Source organism: Mytilus galloprovincialis, chromosome 3 (assembly GCF_965363235.1).
Source record: "Mytilus galloprovincialis chromosome 3, xbMytGall1.hap1.1, whole genome shotgun sequence".
Classification (NCBI taxonomy): domain Eukaryota; kingdom Metazoa; phylum Mollusca; class Bivalvia; order Mytilida; family Mytilidae; genus Mytilus; species Mytilus galloprovincialis.
In genome coordinates this window covers 22,667,522-22,686,465 of record NC_134840.1, presented here as the reverse complement: position 1 = coordinate 22,686,465, position 18,944 = coordinate 22,667,522, and the positions used below count along the sequence as shown (strand labels likewise).

General features: G+C 33.5%; 1 protein-coding gene and 1 long non-coding RNA gene across 3 annotated transcripts in view; one reads left to right on the top strand and one right to left on the bottom strand.

Annotated features, from left to right (window-relative positions):
- LOC143067440 (uncharacterized) overlaps nucleotides 1–1,506 on the bottom strand; it is a 10,749-nt gene extending 9,243 nt beyond the window's left edge. Inside the window, exon 1 of the long non-coding RNA XR_012975949.1 lies at nucleotides 1,378–1,506. This is a non-coding gene — a long non-coding RNA (uncharacterized LOC143067440). The remainder of the gene's footprint in view (nucleotides 1–1,377) is intronic.
- LOC143067439 (monocarboxylate transporter 12-like) lies at nucleotides 1,353–18,944 on the top strand. 2 transcript variants are annotated; one of them, XM_076240714.1, is made up of 6 exons: nucleotides 1,353–1,557; nucleotides 5,426–5,675; nucleotides 6,108–6,251; nucleotides 12,745–13,584; nucleotides 14,378–14,503; nucleotides 18,642–18,944. In XM_076240714.1, the coding sequence occupies exons 2-6, from the start codon at nucleotides 5,441–5,443 to the stop codon at nucleotides 18,821–18,823; spliced, it is 1,527 nt and encodes a 508-aa protein (XP_076096829.1). In that variant the 5' UTR covers nucleotides 1,353–1,557; nucleotides 5,426–5,440; the 3' UTR covers nucleotides 18,824–18,944. The 2 variants fall into 2 exon arrangements, with proteins under 2 accessions (XP_076096829.1, XP_076096828.1); XM_076240713.1 differs by lacking the exon at nucleotides 1,353–1,557 and adding an exon at nucleotides 2,062–2,200.

Below are 18,944 nucleotides of genomic sequence, written 5' to 3'. Positions count from 1 at the left end.
AATGACAACGTAATATCCCCAAACTAACAACTCACATTTCATTAGTTATACTGCTGTTACAGTTGTTAGGAAAGGCCACGTTGACTCTACTTTCAATTTCCGTTTCGCAAGCATCCATGATACTTCGCGCAAACGCTTTACATCAGATCAGAACTCGGGGACTTAGACGGAAAAATATTTTTAAAAATAACTTAAATTTAGCTGATATGATTCCTCCAAGGGCAATACAATATTTTTGTAGAGCCTGCTACTTTCGTCGCAGAAAGCTCTACAAAGGAATAGTGATCCGGCAGCGGCGGCGTTAGCTAACTTCTGAAAAGCTCTATATTTTAGAAGGTGGGAGACATGGATGCTTCATACTTTGTATATAGATTCCTCATGTTACGAGGTTACCGTCTGTCACATGTCCATTGTCCTTGACCTCATTTTCATGGTTCAGTGACTACTTGAAAAAAAGTTATGATTTTTTGTAATGTCAATTTCTCTCTTATTATGAGTAAAAAGATAACCATATTTGGTTTGTGCATACCTTGCAAGGTCGTCATGCCCATCAGATAGTTTTCACTTGACCTCGACCTGTTTTCATGGATCAGTAAACAAGTTTAAGTTTTTGTGGTCAAGTCCATATCTCAGATACTATAAGCAATAGGTCTAGTATATTCGGTGTATGGAAGGACTAAGGTGTACACGCCCAACTGGCAGGTGTCATCTGACCTTGACCTCATTTTCAAGGTTTAGTGGTTATAGTAAAGTTTTTGTGTTTTTGTCTGTTGTCTTAGGAAATAGGTCAACTATATGTGTTGTATGGAAGAATTGTAAGCTGTACATGTCTGCCTGGCATGGTTCATCTGACCTTGACCTCATTTTCATTTTCATTTGTCAATGTTTAGTTTTCTTGGTTAAGTCTGTTTTATTAAAACTATATACGAGCAATAGGTCAACTTTACTGCTTAGAGTATTGTATGATTGTAAGGTGTACATGTATTTCTTGTTTGTTTTTTATATGACCTAGACCTCATTTTCTTGGATCATGTTAAGTTTATGTGATAGTTGTAGTGATGCTTTATATTGAGGACTATCAACATGATATCAATGATTTGTAAAGAAGGCGAGACATTTCAGCGTTTGCGCTCTTATTTATATATTATTTTTGGAAATAAATTTTATATTTCTGTAACACTGCTGAAATAATTTGTTCTCAGAAGGACGGTGACATTGTGTCTCTGTTATAGTATCACCAGCCACTTAATTACATGCAGCTTATCTTGACATGGTAGAGGTTGATAAGGTCAATTACAAGTGTATACCATTTGCAAACTTCAGACAATAATCGATGTGTTCTCAAATATGTAGCAACGTAATTAATTTACGATATACCTTCTTGGAGAAACTCAGTGATTAGAAAATAATATTGATTTTTCTTCTTTGATTGAGGAATTCGACCTCATAGTATTACTATCCCTGTAAACAAATTAGTTACTGCAATATCTGTGACTTGTGTTGCCGGAAGTACATTAGAGAATGTAAACAGTTCTCGTAATTTCAATACAAAAACGGGTAAGTAAGAAACAGTAAAAAAAATTTTTATGAGAATAACTCTCACGTCATTAAATTATTTCAAATAATAACACTGTTATTCTGAACCTTCACGAAGAGGAGGTTACAAGGGTTGTCATTCCGAAATATCAAAAAACTGAAGCGTTATTTCCCGGACTATTCATTTATTTCAGGGTCCCAATAGGAGTGAATCCCTGATTTCCGCTTAAATAAAATTCCATTCATGACGTCTCGAAAAACGTTCTTCTCCCGCTCTTAAGTGTGCCCGAAAGAACTGTGAGTTTTTCTTCAAACCAACTAATTTTTAAAGAGCTGAATATTTGACAAATTGCATTCATATAACATGTATAACATGTGATAGATCAAAGATAACATTACATATTTACACTATTGCATGTATAGTACACGGCATACACTGTTTGTACTAAATATTCATAATTACTTTATCATAATCATTTGTACATTTCTAATCATCATAATCATATGAAGTGTAGTGACAATCAGTACACAGTACATGCAATATCACAATTTATGCTGTACTTAAGTGTCAAATATGTCCTCCGAACTTTAACTGAAAATATACTTTGAGCGAAAGATTTATCACGACTCTTCAATTGTTTTATCTATGAAATGGTCGTAACAGGTAGGATTATATATGCATACTTCAAACAGAAAATTTCTTTATTAGTTGTTATTGGCTTTGAATACTTGTTACAGTAACTGAGAGTTCTCTCAGATCTGCAGTTTTTGTATGTAGTGTCTTCGTTAGTTTGTTTTTTTGCTTTATATCGTCCGATGAGTGCAGCCCTTTTCAACTGATTTTTAATGTTTGTTCTTAATATTGTACTGTTACACCACTGGTCAATGCTAGGGGAGGGTCTGGCGCCTGCAATCATGGTTAAGCCGGCCAAATTCTGTGTGTTCTGTAATTCAGTGGTGTGTCGTTTGTTGTTATTTATCAATTATGTTTTTCGATTATTGTTTTGTACGTAAATAAGACTATTAGTTTTCTCGTTTGAATTGTTTTGATGCATTTGTCATTAAGGACATTTTATAGCTGTACAATGGGTTTTGCTATAAAATAATGCCGTTCTGTGATCTTTAGTTGTTAACTTTTATATATGTGTCATGTGGTCTTGAGTGGATAGTTGTCTCATAGGGAATCAATACATAAAACCGAAGATGAAAATAAATATTTAAAGTACTTTAAGTTAAGTATCTATGATAAAAGTTATTATTTTAGATAAAATTTAAACATGCCCTTGATATGATTATATGTTATTATTTAGAAATTTAGATGCAAATCCTTTTCATACACGTACGAATGCTCAAATCAAAGGAAATGCATTTATAGAATCTATATTTCCTTATAATTACGTTTTACACAAATACATGATATGCACGTACAATAAAGCACATTTTGCAAATAAAACTATTTTCTGTCCTGTTTTATTTTTTTTTTATCGAAAACAGACCGTGTTTTTTTTAGATGAGTCTAGGTTTTATGTAGTAAAGGAAAAGAGGCGTTCGTTTGGTCTAAAATGGGATATTTTTTTATTTGTTTTTTGTATCAATAGCCTGCCAACACTGTGGTTGAGAGTTCGAACCCCGTACGTTTCAAGTGTGTTCGACTGAAATCTAAAAATGACTAGAATTGCCAGTGTTCATACCAAAGATCGGTAGTTCTCTCCTGGCATACACACCAGGGATGGGCACGATTACTGACAAATGTAATCGATTAATATGAAGGATTTTTGTGCAATCGATTAATAATCGATTACTCAAATTTTAGTATGTAATCGATTACAATCGATTACTTTATCAAAAGTAATTACATTACTTTTCGATTACTTTCAATTACATACTTCAACATTTCAACAAAAAATAACATGAGTAAAACACAATTATATTGCTCAACATTTGTATATATAGTGGAAATTAAGATCTTTAGTAATGCATCATTCAAAGCATTGTTTCTAAATTATAAGTTAATAGCTGCTTTTTAGATCAAATCTCTTGATGAAAATTAGAAATATTTAAAAAAAATCTTGTAATTTTGACTTTCAACATATATGAAAGATGTCATCGCATTGCAATAATCACTTATTCATAACTAATTGTTTTTCAAAAATTTAGCTTTCTTACTGACACGTAAGCTTTTTTGTTTTTACTCTTTCAAATTTTTTTTTTTAGCATAGTTAATTATTACAATGTTTAAGGAAATATAAAAAAAGTAGAATAAATAATTAGTTCAGCTAATTTTTAAGATCAAAATTTATTATTATAATTAATATAATGACATGCATGTTTTAAAACTTTTGTTTGGATAACCACCCTAATTACAGATTATTTAACTGCCACTGGAGTACAACTTATAACCTGGGGCTAAATATTGTAAATTTCCTTCTTTATTAGACATAAGATAATTGAAATAAAAACAAAGTATGTTTGTTATTGATTAGAAGACTTTGATCATCTCATTAGTAAAGGCAAGAATGTTGTTAACTTCTCCAATCAAATTATATACAAAATATATTTATAGTGTCAAAGGGATACATGTATCTATTTCTAAAAAGAATTGCTATGCATTGCCATTGGTTCATTGTTAAAAGGATTTTGTGTTCTTTTTTAATCTAATTTATATACATGTATATATATCATAACATTTAAGAAACCAACTGTTTATGTATTCTAAGCTTTAATTTCAACTCTGATTGAAAATGATGTTTTCAGGAAATTTAATACAAATAAGCTTACTACTTTTAAAAAATGTAGTACAGAACTTAACGAAAGACAGACACATTTCTTATTTAAGATCTATTTTATTTTTTTTTAAATCTATTTTCTTATTTAAATATTAAAGCTCTTGAATTATTGACAAGCACATACATCCATTTGTTTCAAAAGCTAGATATAAAATAAATTTAGGTAGGGGAGGGATCTGGTTACTCATAATGCAGCTAGAGACATTAGATAGAAATAAGGCAGTTGCTTAAATCTCAAGTATTGTTAATGCATAATATTTTATCTGTACTACAAAGTGATAACATACATATTTTCCTCTGAAATAGGTTATTTTTCATCAAATTATTTTACTAAAGTAATCGAAATGTAATCGAAAAGTAATCGATGATTACATCCAAATTTTTGCTGTAATCGATTAAATTACGATTACATGTAATCGAAAATGTCTTCGATTACAGATTACTGTCGATTACTTGAAAAAATGTAATCAATTACAATCGATTACGATTACAGATTAGGATTACCCCATCCCTGATACACACCACCCGCCACGATATAGCCGAAAATGCTGAAAGTGGCATAAACACCAACAAATAATCAAGTAGCTACACAAAACGTTAAAATGTTATCAGAATAGATAGAAATGATTCAATTTACATCATAATCATACTAATGAAGGATATCTTTTATCCGAAATATTTATAAATGATTGCATTTTGTGTTTCCTATTTAAATATTGTTGTTGTTTTGGTCACTTTTATGCATTTATATAATTTATGTATTGTTTATAAGTATCTTTACTCGTAACGATTCAACCACCTCGTAAGAAAGGGAGAGGTCCGTTTGCGCCAAAAATGCGTCCTTTTGCGCCACAACTTTTTATCTCCAATGCTACGTTTGCGCCACCTGTTTTAAAATTACATGGTATCATTTGCACCTAAAATAAAACATACGATTGCGCCAATTAGAAGAAAAATTACTTCCCTCCTCCGTAATTCGGCATGGTGAATACACTATCAATATAGGTGCAATTAGGGTATCCTCACGTTAAATATACATTATATATAAAAATCTATCTCACTATTGTATTTGTAAGAGAGATGATTGTGGAAATATCTTACAGAGAAGGAGGAAAATAATGGTAAATGCAGAAGACAAATCGATTAAAGAATCGAAAATTGGTACTGCAAGGCCAACAGATGGGGGATACGGATGGGTTGTTGTTTTTGCTGCATTCATGATGAACTTCATTGTTTTTGGAATACTCAACTCATCTGGAATACTGTTTGTTGAATTGTCAGAGGAACTTCAGGCAGGAAAAGCAGCAACTGCTTGGATCAGTTCAATAACCTTTGGAACTTTGTTTGTTTCGAGTAAATAATTGTTTATTTAATAGTTATTGAAAATCATCTGAAGAACATTATACAAATGCACCTACACTGACAAAAAAATCGCATCATTGACATTTCAGAAGAGAAGACACTAAGCGGGCAATTAAAAAACAAAAAATAACATGAAACCATGGCAAAAACAAAAACAACAATTATAGCAAAATAACACACATTTAAATAAAGACTGAACAAAAGGAATCGCTCCGGAAGAGTAAGCAGCTCTTGTGTGCCGTCTGCATATGTTCGTACAAATGAAAAACTGTAGAATAATTAATATTATAGTTTTGTTTGTTATATTATTATATATCATATGATTTTTTTATGTAGGATTATTAAACTATAATTTGTTCTAACAGTATTGTTGAACATATTGAATTTGTTTTGAAATTACTAAACATATATTTGTTTGTATAGGTCCAGTATCCAGTGCATTGTCCATCCGGTATGGGAGTCGGATTATTAGCATTATTGGATCCTTGATAGCTGGGATCGGGTTTATATCTAGTGGATTCGCTGAAAGTATTTATTTTCTATATATCTCACTTGGACTTGTTTCAGGTAGGCCTATTTTTCCAAATTATTTGTAATAACTTATATAATCAAAGCACCAAGGGTGCTATAGGCAGTAAATCAAAAACCCAAAGGCAAACTTGGCCGAAGTTCAGATGAATATTGTAAAGAATAAGTGCATTAGACATTGTTCTCAGCTATTTCTAAAGTATCAAATAATGCTTCTACAGTAATGTTTCCGCTATGCAATCCTACCACTTTCAAAAGTTATTTCCAATTTATATTTTTAAAAATTCAATGTCTGAGATTATGCACATACACTGTCCAATGTTAGGGGAGAGTTTTGTACCAATGAAGATGTTTAAGCCGCCACATTCTGTATGTACCTGTCCATAGTGAGGACCCACTAATGTGGCGATTGTTGCTGTATATCATATTTATTTTTCATAATTGTTTTGTACATTTTTTTTTTAATTTTAACCCCCCCTCCCCCCCCCCCCCCATTTTCCCCTGGATCCGCCACTGGTCTGCTCTTAGATCAGGTTATTGTCTCTTTGACACATTCCCCATGATCGTCATTGTGCAGGATAAACAAAAAATAATGGTTGTTCTGCAGGTACTTAATGACAATTCCCTAATGACAGCAATGCTGATTGTCAATTTTGAGAATTCAATTTGCCGAATAATTCGTACAAAATAGAATTATAGTTTTCCAACCACTCGCTCAACGTGGGAACGGAAGTGACGACGCCCCTAAACGCACAAATGACGTTCACTAAAACCAGAGTTTTTGACGGAAATGCATCGAACTCGAAAGTTGTCTATTTTATTAACGTCTCGAAAGTTGTCTATTTTATTAACGTCTCAAATTATAACTGAATTTAAATATCTTGATTACGGTTTAACTGTCTTCCATTACTATAATATTATCATAAAAACAAACATTTCTTTAAATTTTAAATAGCTGTAATAGTAGGAATTAAGAAAAACTTGTTTGTAACTTCAACTTGTAGAAAACATTTACGTTACTCGAGCCTCGTTAAATAGTCGTTACCTTTTTATCGTATCATGCGATTTCTTTTCACATCATTTTCACGGGGAAATCGTTAACCAGCATCAAGTTGCTGAAGGAACCGCACAGAAATAATTCAAGAACACTTTCAGAGTGTTTAAATGTGAAAATTATTAAATAAACATCGAAAAGAGTTGTATTTTTCTGTACCGGAAATAAAAAAAAAGTCCTTGTAAATCGAAAACAATTACGGTGTAATACGCGTCAATGATTCGGGCTTAATATTTTAAAAAAATATGAGCCTTTAGAAATTAAATAATGCCGTCCTTTAGAAAACAGTTGTTAATTATTTAATCTCAATATTTATTGAAGCACATTCACTGGGGTAAAGCTGATGACCGTAACTGCATTCACGGTCATCCCAAGATGTCGGATGAAAAATTAGGTCAGTTTCTGTATAGTCTGTTAAAGTGTTTCTATATCATTTTCTTTACAAATCATACATTGAAACGATGTAAATTTATAAAAGAATCACTCGAAAATCACTAATTACTTGCGAGAAATGTGCATGAAACGGGAAATTCGATTTGAAAAAATCGTTAAGATGACCGTAAATCATAATCAAAATATTTTCAAGATGACCGTAACATAAAACAAGGATGACCGTGATTGGTAAAAAGATGACCGTAACTTGTAAAGGATGACCGTAATTTGTAAAGACTGACTGTAATTTATATAGGACGACCGTAACTTTTATAGGATGACCATAAATTCTAAGAAATATCCGTATTGTATTCAAAGCTTTTTTGTTGAGTTTGTCGATCTCAATAAGGGCTCGATAAGCGGATATAAATATGTTTCATAAATTTCTTTTTAACCGGATTTTTGTGACAAAAATGTCGGTTATTGATTTGGGGATGTACGGCGGGCGGGCGGGCGGGCGGGCGGGCGGGCGGGCGGGCGGGCGGGCGGGCGGGCGGGCGGCAATCAAATGTTGTCCGTGCATTAACTCATGAACCGTTCAACCAAAGCTTTTAAAATTTTAATATATTGTTACTAACAACTAAATGAAAGTCAAGTTCAATAATGGCGATTTTGACTTTTACCGTTCAGGAGTTATCGTTCTTGAAAGATTGAAAAATGGAGTTTCCAGTCGTGTCCGTGCATTTACGCATGCACTGTTCTACCTAAGCTTCCCAAATTTTAATATGTTGTTACTGATGACAAAATGGAGGTCAAGTTTAATAATGGCGATTTTGACTTGTACTGTTCAGGAGTTATGGTTCTTGAAAGATTGAAAAATGGAGTTTCCATTCGTGTCAGTGCATTTACGCATGAAATGTTCTACCTAAGCTTCCCAAATTTTAATATGTTGTTACTGATGACAAAATGGAGGTCAAGTTTAATAATGACGATTTTGACTTTTACCGTTCAGGAGTTATGGTTCTTGAAGATTGAAAAAATGGTGTTTCCAGTCGTGTCCGTGCATTTTCTCATGAACCATTCAACCAAAGCTTTTGAAATTTTCATATGTTGTTACTGATGGCAAATTAGAGGTCAAGTTCAATATTGACGATTTTTACTTTTACCGTTCAGGAGTTATGGTTCTTGAAAGATTGAAAAATGGTGTTTCCAGTCGTGTCCGTGCATTTTCTCATGAACCATTCAACCAAAGCTTTTGACATTTTTATATGTTGTTACTGATGGCAAATTAGAGGTCAAGTTCAATAATGACGATGTTGACTTTTACCGTTCAGGAGTTATGGTTCTTGAAAGATTGTGAAATGGCGTTTCCATTCACGTTGTTGCATTTACTCATGAACCATTCAATCTAAGCTTTTCAAATTTTAAGATGTTGATACTGATGACAAAATGGAGGTCAAATTTGATATTGACGATTTTCACTTTCACCATTCATCAGTAATGGTTCTTGTGATATTGCCAGGACACAAATAAATATTAATAAATCCGGTTTACTGTCGTTGTGACAGCCTCTTGTTTTGAACTATAATATAATTGGCCATATTTAGGATTTATAACAATGATAGTAAATTGCATATTTCTCGTAACCAATGAAATATTTATTGATATCGACGTTAAAATTTTAACACAAATTGACAGCGATACGACGAAAATTTAAAGAAACATGAATGTGTCCCTAGTACACGGATGCCTCATCTACACTATCATTTTCTATGTTTAGTGGACTATGAAAATGGGATAAAACTGTAATTTGGCTTGAGAATTAAAAAGATCATACCCTAGGGAAAATGTGTACTAAGTTTCAATTTTATTTAACTTGAAGCTGGACAAACGGACAAACAGACGAACGGACGAACGTACGCACAGACCAGAAAAACATAATGCCAATAAATGGAACATTAAAAACATTAATAATACATACGAATATTTGGTAATCGAGCCCATGTGTATGGTTCCAGAGGAAGCAGATTAAAATCTTAATTTGTCTTTGATATATGCAGGCGGAAACACTTTTGAAATAGAACAAAAGAATCGAAGCTCTGTGTTTATCGAGAAAGCGATAAATGTTAACTGTAATGTTTGATATAGTAACAAAATTTTAAAAAGTTAATAGAAACAAATAAAACGACAATGGGTTTTGCTCAATGTTGAAGGCCTTACGGTTACCTATAGTTGTTAATGTTTGTGTCATTTTGGTCTTTTCTGGATAGTTGTCTCATTGGCAATAATACCACATCTTCTTTTTTATATATAGTATCTAAAGTTGGATATAGAAAATGCATAACCTCCGATTTTTTTTATCACGGAGAACATATCAATATTTTAGTTCAGAAATTTTCGTGTCTGCCCTTCCATTATGTGAATCAAGAAAAAATTCCCCAAAACAGGTAACGATTGTATCGAAAAGAGAAAAATCGAGTGCACCTTTTTATGTTAGGGCATGTTTGGGGTGTATATTTTGTCTTTTAAACAAAGCAAGAGTATTTTATATAGCATCTCGCTTCAGATTCTATCATTATTATATATCAAAGCTACAGGTTGACTTTATAACGTAAAAAAATGACAGTACGAAAAGATGAAATATATGGGTCAAGTAAGATACCTATCTAATGAATCACAAAAACAGAGTAGGTGTGTTCGAATAGCTATTTTTTCTAAAAGTACTTGACGACAGTCTTTTAATTTGGATGATGAAAATGGATATCTTCGAAAAAATATGATTTTCAACCACTGAAAATGTTTAGTCTGCCCTTCCACGAAATATTTAATTAGAATTTTCTTAAATGCTTAAGAATTATCAAAAATTCCATCTGACATCCGAACAGACAATATTTTTAAGTTGAATCAATGCAGACAAGATCATTAACTAATGCATTATGCTCATTAGCTAGTAGATACATTTGTCTTTTGAAATATAACTGACATATAACGATCGAGCGTAATGGTGCTATGTGGATAAATTTATCAGTTTTCAAGAGCAAAATTGGCAGAGCGTCATCCCTTCAATGGCTTCCATTTCTACGATTTTGAGCATGAACTGGCGTAATGGGGAGATAATTTTGAAGAAGTAGGATCCTGACTATATGAATAACATTTCTGTATATATACAAATTGACAACGTTCCGCCTTGTGATACGCTTTTCGTACAATACTATTTTAAGGATCTACTTTGCTGGAGCTCACCTTCACTAGTTTATTCGAATGATATTTTCAAAATATTTCTGTTATTTTATTTGCACGACAAAATGAAAGACGATATAATATCAATGGGTGTACATGCAATTTTTTGGCATTTTTAAAAATGTGTATTTATTATATGTCATTAAAAGGAATCCCAGAAACAAACAAAAATCTTTTGTCGAGCAGTTGAAGGCTGTGCACCCCATTTTTTATTTTTTTATTATGCTTGTAAGGTGTCATTTTATCGCGCTTTTGTGGCATGTTTTCCCTTCCTGTTCATTTGCATGTCTTTTGGCAATCATTTGATACAAAAAGATAGTTTTTACGGATATTTCTTAGAATTGAGGGTCATCCTTTAAAAGTTACGGTCATCATTTACAAATTACGGTCATCTTAATAGCAGTTACGGTCAGCCTTGTTATGAATCGCTGATTCTGTTACGGTCATCTCGATTGTGATTTACGGTCATCTTGGCGATTTTTTCAAATCGAATTTCCCGTTTCATGCACATTTCTCAGAAGTAATTAGTGATTTCCGAGTGATTCTTTTATAACTTTACATCGTTTCAATGTATGATTTGTAAAGAAAATGATATAGAAACACTTTAACAGACAATACAGAAACTGACCTAAATTTTCATCCGACATCTTGGGATGACCGTGAATGCAGTTACGGTCATCAGCTTTACCCCAGTGACATTGAGCTAAATCAACCACGTGTTATGTAACACTAAAGCGAAACAATCTTGAAATGACCTTGACATCGACCAATCAGAAAATTACAATAACAACAACTTTATTTGACAAGCATGAAGGTCATTTACGAGATAACGGAATAATATTAACAAGAACACAAATGAGCATACATTTAAGATTACTGAATTAAGATAATTTATATAATTTCAATCATTTCAGACAAAAAACGAATAAAATGATTAATAATAATTCATGTATCATCAGAATCCTCCAAATCTAAAAGGTGCGTAAATGTAATTTGAAATTGTCGCCAACTTATATCAGCTGATTAATAGACTACGGACGTATGAAATACATATCGATGACAAACAATATTCCTACGACTTTTGCCATTTGGAAATAATAAACTATAGAAGGATTTCTATCGAGCACTACTTCCTATGTGCAACTTCAAAACTTTTGGGTGATTCGACGATCATTTAAGGTTTTTATGGTAATATTTTTTATATTCCAGAATAAAAAGTATGAAAAAGTGTCCAAATAGTTATAAATAACATGATAGTCATCCAGATAATAAAAGTGGTACATTTTTCAGCATTTATTGGGTAGAACATAAATCTAGGGTGCTCGCATTAAGCAGCTCAACTGCTTAAAAAATCACACATCAGGTATTGAACCAATAATAAAAACCACAAGGAACACAAAACACAAATCGTTTGTAATATCTGTAAATGTTAGCATGCTTTACACACGAAACTCTTTTAAGTGTTCAATGTTTATTTTAGTTTTAAGTTTTAAGTTTGATATATTTTGTACCCGATATTAGAGAAAGACTACCAAGAAATTAGCAAGTTTAATTGAACATATTTAAACCAAAAAGCTGCTCCAACATATCTTTTCTATTGTCACATCTTCATTAACTTTAACACGGTGCAAAAATATCTGTAGGAAGTATATATATGAAACAAATGATGTGCAAATATATTGTATGACTTTCACGGAGATAACTATCCATCAGCAGAGTTCAAATGATGTCTATTTGAGCAAATATAGGATACCATACGACCTTCAACAATAAGCAAATACCTAAAAGTCAATCTTATAGTCCCTGAAATGTGGTTTGATGAATAATATTAATACATTATAACACTTACCTATTTTTTTTCCACAGGGATTGGATTAGGATTGGTTTATTTACCGTTTGTCGTTTCTGTTGGTATCTATTTTGAAAAGAAGACATCTTTCGCAATGGGTATTTCTGTTTGTGGAACTGGTGTAGGTACTTTTGTATGTTCACCGATTGTGGAGGGACTTTTAAATGAATATGGATGGAAAGGTACAACTCTAATTCTTGGAGGAATAGTTCTTAACTTAGCAGTTTTCGGTTCTTTATTGAGACCGCATGTAAAACATTTTGACAATAATAAAAACATTTGTTTAAGTAAAGAGAGAAAATCTCATCCAGATTTCTATTCTGTACCCCAAAATGTTGCCTATGGTATCAATTCAAATAATTTTCTTTTCGAAGAAACAGAGAAATTTCTTGCTAATAAGCAAACAACGCCGTCAGCTATTTATAAAAGTAATTCACGTTTGAAGGAAGAGGGAGACTTAGACAATTTACCAAAAGAACATACTTGCACACGAATCCTTAAGTCGGCATTATCATATTATGATTTTTCTTCATTTAAAAACTTTAATTTTATAATTTTTTTGTTATCTAACTTTTTTATAATGCTTGGTATGAATGCTCCATACATATACTTACCTGATCGATCACAGGAAAAGGGCGTTAGTAAATCTGAAAGCGCTATCTTTATATCCGTTATTGGAATAGCAAACATGGCTGGTCGCATCGTGGTTGGCTGGTTTGCAGACCGAAAGTGGGTCAATCGTCTGCTGCTATACGGCACTTCAATGGTGATTTGTGGAACGGCTACTATCATCAATCCTTTAGATGACAGTGTGGAATATTTGATAGTCTATTCAGCGATTTATGGATGGTTTAGCGGTAAGATGTTGTAGTTCCTTGAATCTTTAAAAAGTATCATATGTTGGTTTTTTTTTCTCTCAACATATCAATGGTTTTCATCTCGCATAATTGCAAATAACGACTTTTAATTATTCAAATCAGGATCGTTATATTTTGTTTATGTTAAGTAGTTAATCACAATGAAGATAATAACTGAAAATGCCAAATAATCTATATTCTAAACGCTTCCTTTTATCTAGTGTACTGAAATCTGTGTTTTTTAACGCTTCCCTATATAAAATGTACCAAATAATCTATTCTTAACGCTTTTAAGGATCTAATATACCAAATAATATGTGTTCAACATTGATGAAATGCGATAGTGAGACTGCAACAGAAAAAGACGGACAAAATGAGTTCTACTGAGAAAAATCGCTTACACCATATACGGAAACACAAATCGTTGGCCCGAAACGGAATAATATTAAACTAGTAATGAATAAAACAAAACAATAATTAAAACGAATATCAAATATATAAAACGCGAAAGAGTATAAAAATCATCAATCTTCGATGAAATATTGACTTGGACTTTTATACGTTACCATAGATCCACCTATTGGATCACCAATGAAGGTGATACACGGCTGTAAACACAAATCTGCAATTAAGTCCATCTTTATGCCTACTATATCATGTACTGTGTTACAACTCTAGATTTAACAGACAATTTTCAAATCAAATAACTTTGATTATGAAAATAATTTCAAAGCTGCTCCAATTTAGAATACATTTCTTCACCTGTTTGCTAGATATTTAATTTTTATTTCAGGTGTGTTCATCTGTTTGTATGCAATAATACTTATAGATTTATTAGGATTACAGAAATTTAGTAATGCTTTAGGAATTGTCATAATGGTACAAGGAATCGCATCATTCATTGGACCACCTGCTGCAGGTAAATAAAAACGTCATTTCACAAACAATGCACTTTAAACGTAAATTATGTTTATTCTAATCAGCCATTTAAGCTTTAAAGTTAAGTTTAATGCATTATTTTGAAATGTAATTATGTGAAAAAATATCAGGTTAACTCGACACCATAGCTTTCCTGTCGAATAACATTCGTCATGTAAAGTGTCTGGATTACTCGTTTTTCTTTTTTTATATAGTTTAGACCGTTGGTTTTCCTGTTTGATTTGTTTTACTCTATAGTCAGTTTGGGGTCTTTTATTTGCTTGCTGTTCGGTGTGTGCCAAGGCTCCGTGTAAAAGGCTCTACTTTGACCGATAATGGTTTACTTTTTACACATTGTGGCTTGATTGAGAAAGTTTCTGTCTCAATACTCATCGGGTACACTACATAAAAGAAAAGATTCTAGATTACTATTCATCAAGCACACTCGACACCAAAAGTTTCTTGATAAGCATTCATCAGATACACTAGACATCAACAGTATCTGAATTAACACTCATCGAGTACACTAGACACCAAAAGTATCTGGATAACACTCATCGGGTACACTAGACATCATAATTGCCTGGATAACATTCATCGGGTACACTAGACATAAAAAATGTCTGGGTTAACACTCATCGGGTACATTAGACATTAAAAAAAATATCTGGATTAGCACTAATCAAGTACACTAGACGTCCAAAGTATCTGGATGAACACTCATCGGGTACACTTGACATCAAAAGTATCAAGATTGTCACTCATCGGGTACACTAGACATCAAAAGTATCTGGAATAACACTCATCGGGTACACTAGACATCAAAAGTATGAAGATTGTCACTCATCGGGTACACTAAACATCCAAAGTATCAAGATTGTAACTCATCGGGTACACTAGGCATACAAAGTATCTGGATTAACACTCATTGGGTACACTAGACATCCAAAGTATCAAGATTGTCACTCATCGGGTACACTAGACATCCAAAGTATCAAGATTGTCACTCATCGGGTACACTAGACATCCAAAGTATCTGGATTAACACTCATCGGGTACACTAGACATCCAAAGTATCAAGATTGTCACTCATCGTGTACACTAGACATACAAAGTATCAAGATTGTCACTCATCGGGTACACTAGACATCCAAAGTATCTGGATTAACACTCATCGGGTACACTAGACATCCAAAGTATCAAGATTGTAACTCATCGGGTACACTAGACATCCAAAGTATCTGGATTAACACTCATCGGGTACACTAGACATTCAAAGTATCTGGATTAACACTCATCGGGTACACTAGACATCCAAAGTATCAAGATTGTCCCTCATCGTGTACACTAGACATACAAAGTATCAAGATTGTCACTCATCGGGTACACTAGACATACAAAGTATCTGAATTAACACTCATTGGGTACACTAGACATCCAAAGTATCAAGATTGTCACTCATCGGGTACACTAGACATCCAAAGTATCAAGATTGTCACTCATCGTGTACACTAGACATCCAAAGTATCAAGATTGTCTCTCATCAGGTACACTAGACATCCAAAGTATCTGGATTAACACTCATCGGGTACACTAGACATCCAAAGTATCAAGATTGTCACTCATCGTGTACACTAGACATCCAAAGTATCAAGATTGTCACTCATCAGGTACACTAGACATCCAAAGTATCTGGATTAACACTCATCGGGTACACTAGACATACAAAGTATCAAGATTGTAACTCATCGGGTACACTAGACATCCAAAGTATCTGGATTAACACTCATCGGGTACACTAGACATCCAAAGTATCAAGATTGTCCCTCATCGTGTACACTAGACATACAAAGTATCAAGATTGTCACTCATCGGGTACACTAGACATACAAAGTATCTGAATTAACACTCATTGGGTACACTAGACATCCAAAGTATCAAGATTGTCACTCATCGGGTACACTAGACATCCAAAGTATCAAGATTGTCACTCATCGTGTACACTAGACATCCAAAGTATCAAGATTGTCTCTCATCAGGTACACTAGACATCCAAAGTATCTGGATTAACACTCATCGGGTACACTAGACATCCAAAGTATCAAGATTGTCACTCATCGTGTACACTAGACATCCAAAGTATCAAGATTGTCACTCATCGAGTACACTAGACATCCAAAGTATCAAGATTGTCACTCATCAGGTACACTAGACATCCAAAGTATCTGGATTAACACTCATCGGGTACACTAGACATACAAAGTATCAAGATTGTAACTCATCGGGTACACTAGACATCCAAAGTATCTGGATTAACACTCATCGGGTACACTAGACATCCAAAGTATCAAGATTGTCACTCATCGTGTACACTAGACATACAAAGTATCAATATTGTCACTCATCGGGTACACTAGACATCCAAAGTATCTGGATTAACACTCATCGGGTACACTAGACATCCAATTTATCAAGATTGTAACTCATCGGGTACACTAGACATCCAAAGTATCTGGATTAACACTCATCGGGTACACTAGACATCCAAAGTATCTGGATTAACACTCATCGGGTACACTAGACATCCAAAGTATCAAGATTGTCACTCATCGTGTACACTAGACATACAAAGTATCTGAATTAACACTCATTGGGTACACTAGACATCCAAAGTATCAAGATTGTCACTCATCGGGTACACTAGACATCCAAAGTATCAAGATTGTCACTCATCGTGTACACTAGGCATACAAAGTATCAAGATTGTCACTCATCGAGTACACTAGACATCCAAAGTATCAAGATTGTCACTCATCAGGTACACTAGACATCCAAAGTATCTGGATTAACACTCATCGGGTACACTAGACATCCAAAGTATCAAGATTGTCACTCATCGTGTACACTAGGCATACAAAGTATCAAGATTGTCACTCATCGAGTACACTAGACATCCAAAGTATCAAGATTGTCACTCATCAGGTACACTAGACATCCAAAGTATCTGGATTAACACTCATCGTGTACACTAGACATCCAAAGTATCAAGATTGTCACTCATCGGGTACACTAGACATCCAAAGTATCAAGATTGTCACTCATCGGGTACACTAGACATCCAAAGTATCTGGATTAACACTCATCGGGTACACTAGACATCCAAAGTATCAAGATTGTCACTCATCGTGTACACTAGACATACAAAGTATCAAGATTGTCACTCATCGGGTACACTAGACATCCAAAGTATCAAGATTGTAACTCATCGGGTACACTAAACATCCAAAGTATCAAGATTGTCACTCATCGTGTACACTAGACATACAAAGTATCTGAATTAACACTCATCGGGTACACTAGACATCCAAAGTATCAAGATTGTCACTCATCGTGTACACTAGGCATACAAAGTATCAAGATTGTCACTCATCGAGTACACTAGACATCCAAAGTATCAATATTGTCACTCATCAGGTACACTAGACATCCAAAGTATCAAGATTGTCACTCATCGTGTACACTAGGCATACAAAGTATCAAGATTGTCACTCATCGAGTACACTAGACATCCAAAGTATCAAGATTGTCACTCATCAGGTACACTAGACATCCAAAGTATCTGGATTAACACTCATCGGGTACACTAGACATCCAAAGTATCAAGATTGTCACTCATCGTGTACACTAGGCATACAAAGTATCAAGATTGTCACTCATCAGGTACACTAGACATCCAAAGTATCTGGATTAACACTCATCGGGTACACTAGACATTCAAAGTATCAATATTGTCACTCATCAAGTACACTAGACACCAAAAAGTTTCTATGACATTCATCTGTACACTCAACACCAAAACGTTTCTTGATTTCAACAGGTACACTTGACATTAAAACGTACTTGGTTAACATTCATCGGATACGCTCAACATCATAACGTTTCTTGATTTTAATTCATTGGGTACTCTCAACATCGGAATGTTTGGAAAGCAAATGTTCAATAAAAGGTTCACAGTTGTTTTGTATAGATCTAAGTTGTGTTATATGTATACGTGGAAGTGTTGTCCTTCTATGAAAATTTTGTTCTTTAATAATGAAAAAAAATGTGTTCGTCATAAATGATCAAAAGTTCTTTTTTAGGGTGGCTTTACAGCAAAACTGGAAATTACAATACATCTTTTTATGCAATCGGCGCTGTGGAAATATTTGGTGGACTATTGGTTTCTTTTATACCATTAGCACGCAAATATTTCATAAAACAAACATTGAAATTAGATTCTGAATGTGAGGTTATAGAGATAGACACTGGTGACAATTTCTGAAATCATCCGATTCTTATTCGAATGAACGGTCAAGTTAGACGAAATCGAACATCAAGCACGGAACAGCCATTTTTAATGATTTTAGTAATGAAATTATCAAATAAAATAACATCAAAAGCTA

Bases quoted from the DNA above. Each gene is read 5' to 3' on its own strand.
- LOC143067439 (XM_076240714.1), top strand. From the start codon at position 5,441: ATGGTAAATGCAGAAGACAAATCGATTAAAGAATCGAAAATTGGTACT. The intron at 5,676-6,107 runs GTAAATAATTGT...TTGTTTGTATAG, and splicing joins TGGAACTTTGTTTGTTTCGA to GTCCAGTATCCAGTGCATTG. The intron at 14,504-18,641 runs GTAAATAAAAAC...GTTCTTTTTTAG, and splicing joins CATTGGACCACCTGCTGCAG to GGTGGCTTTACAGCAAAACT.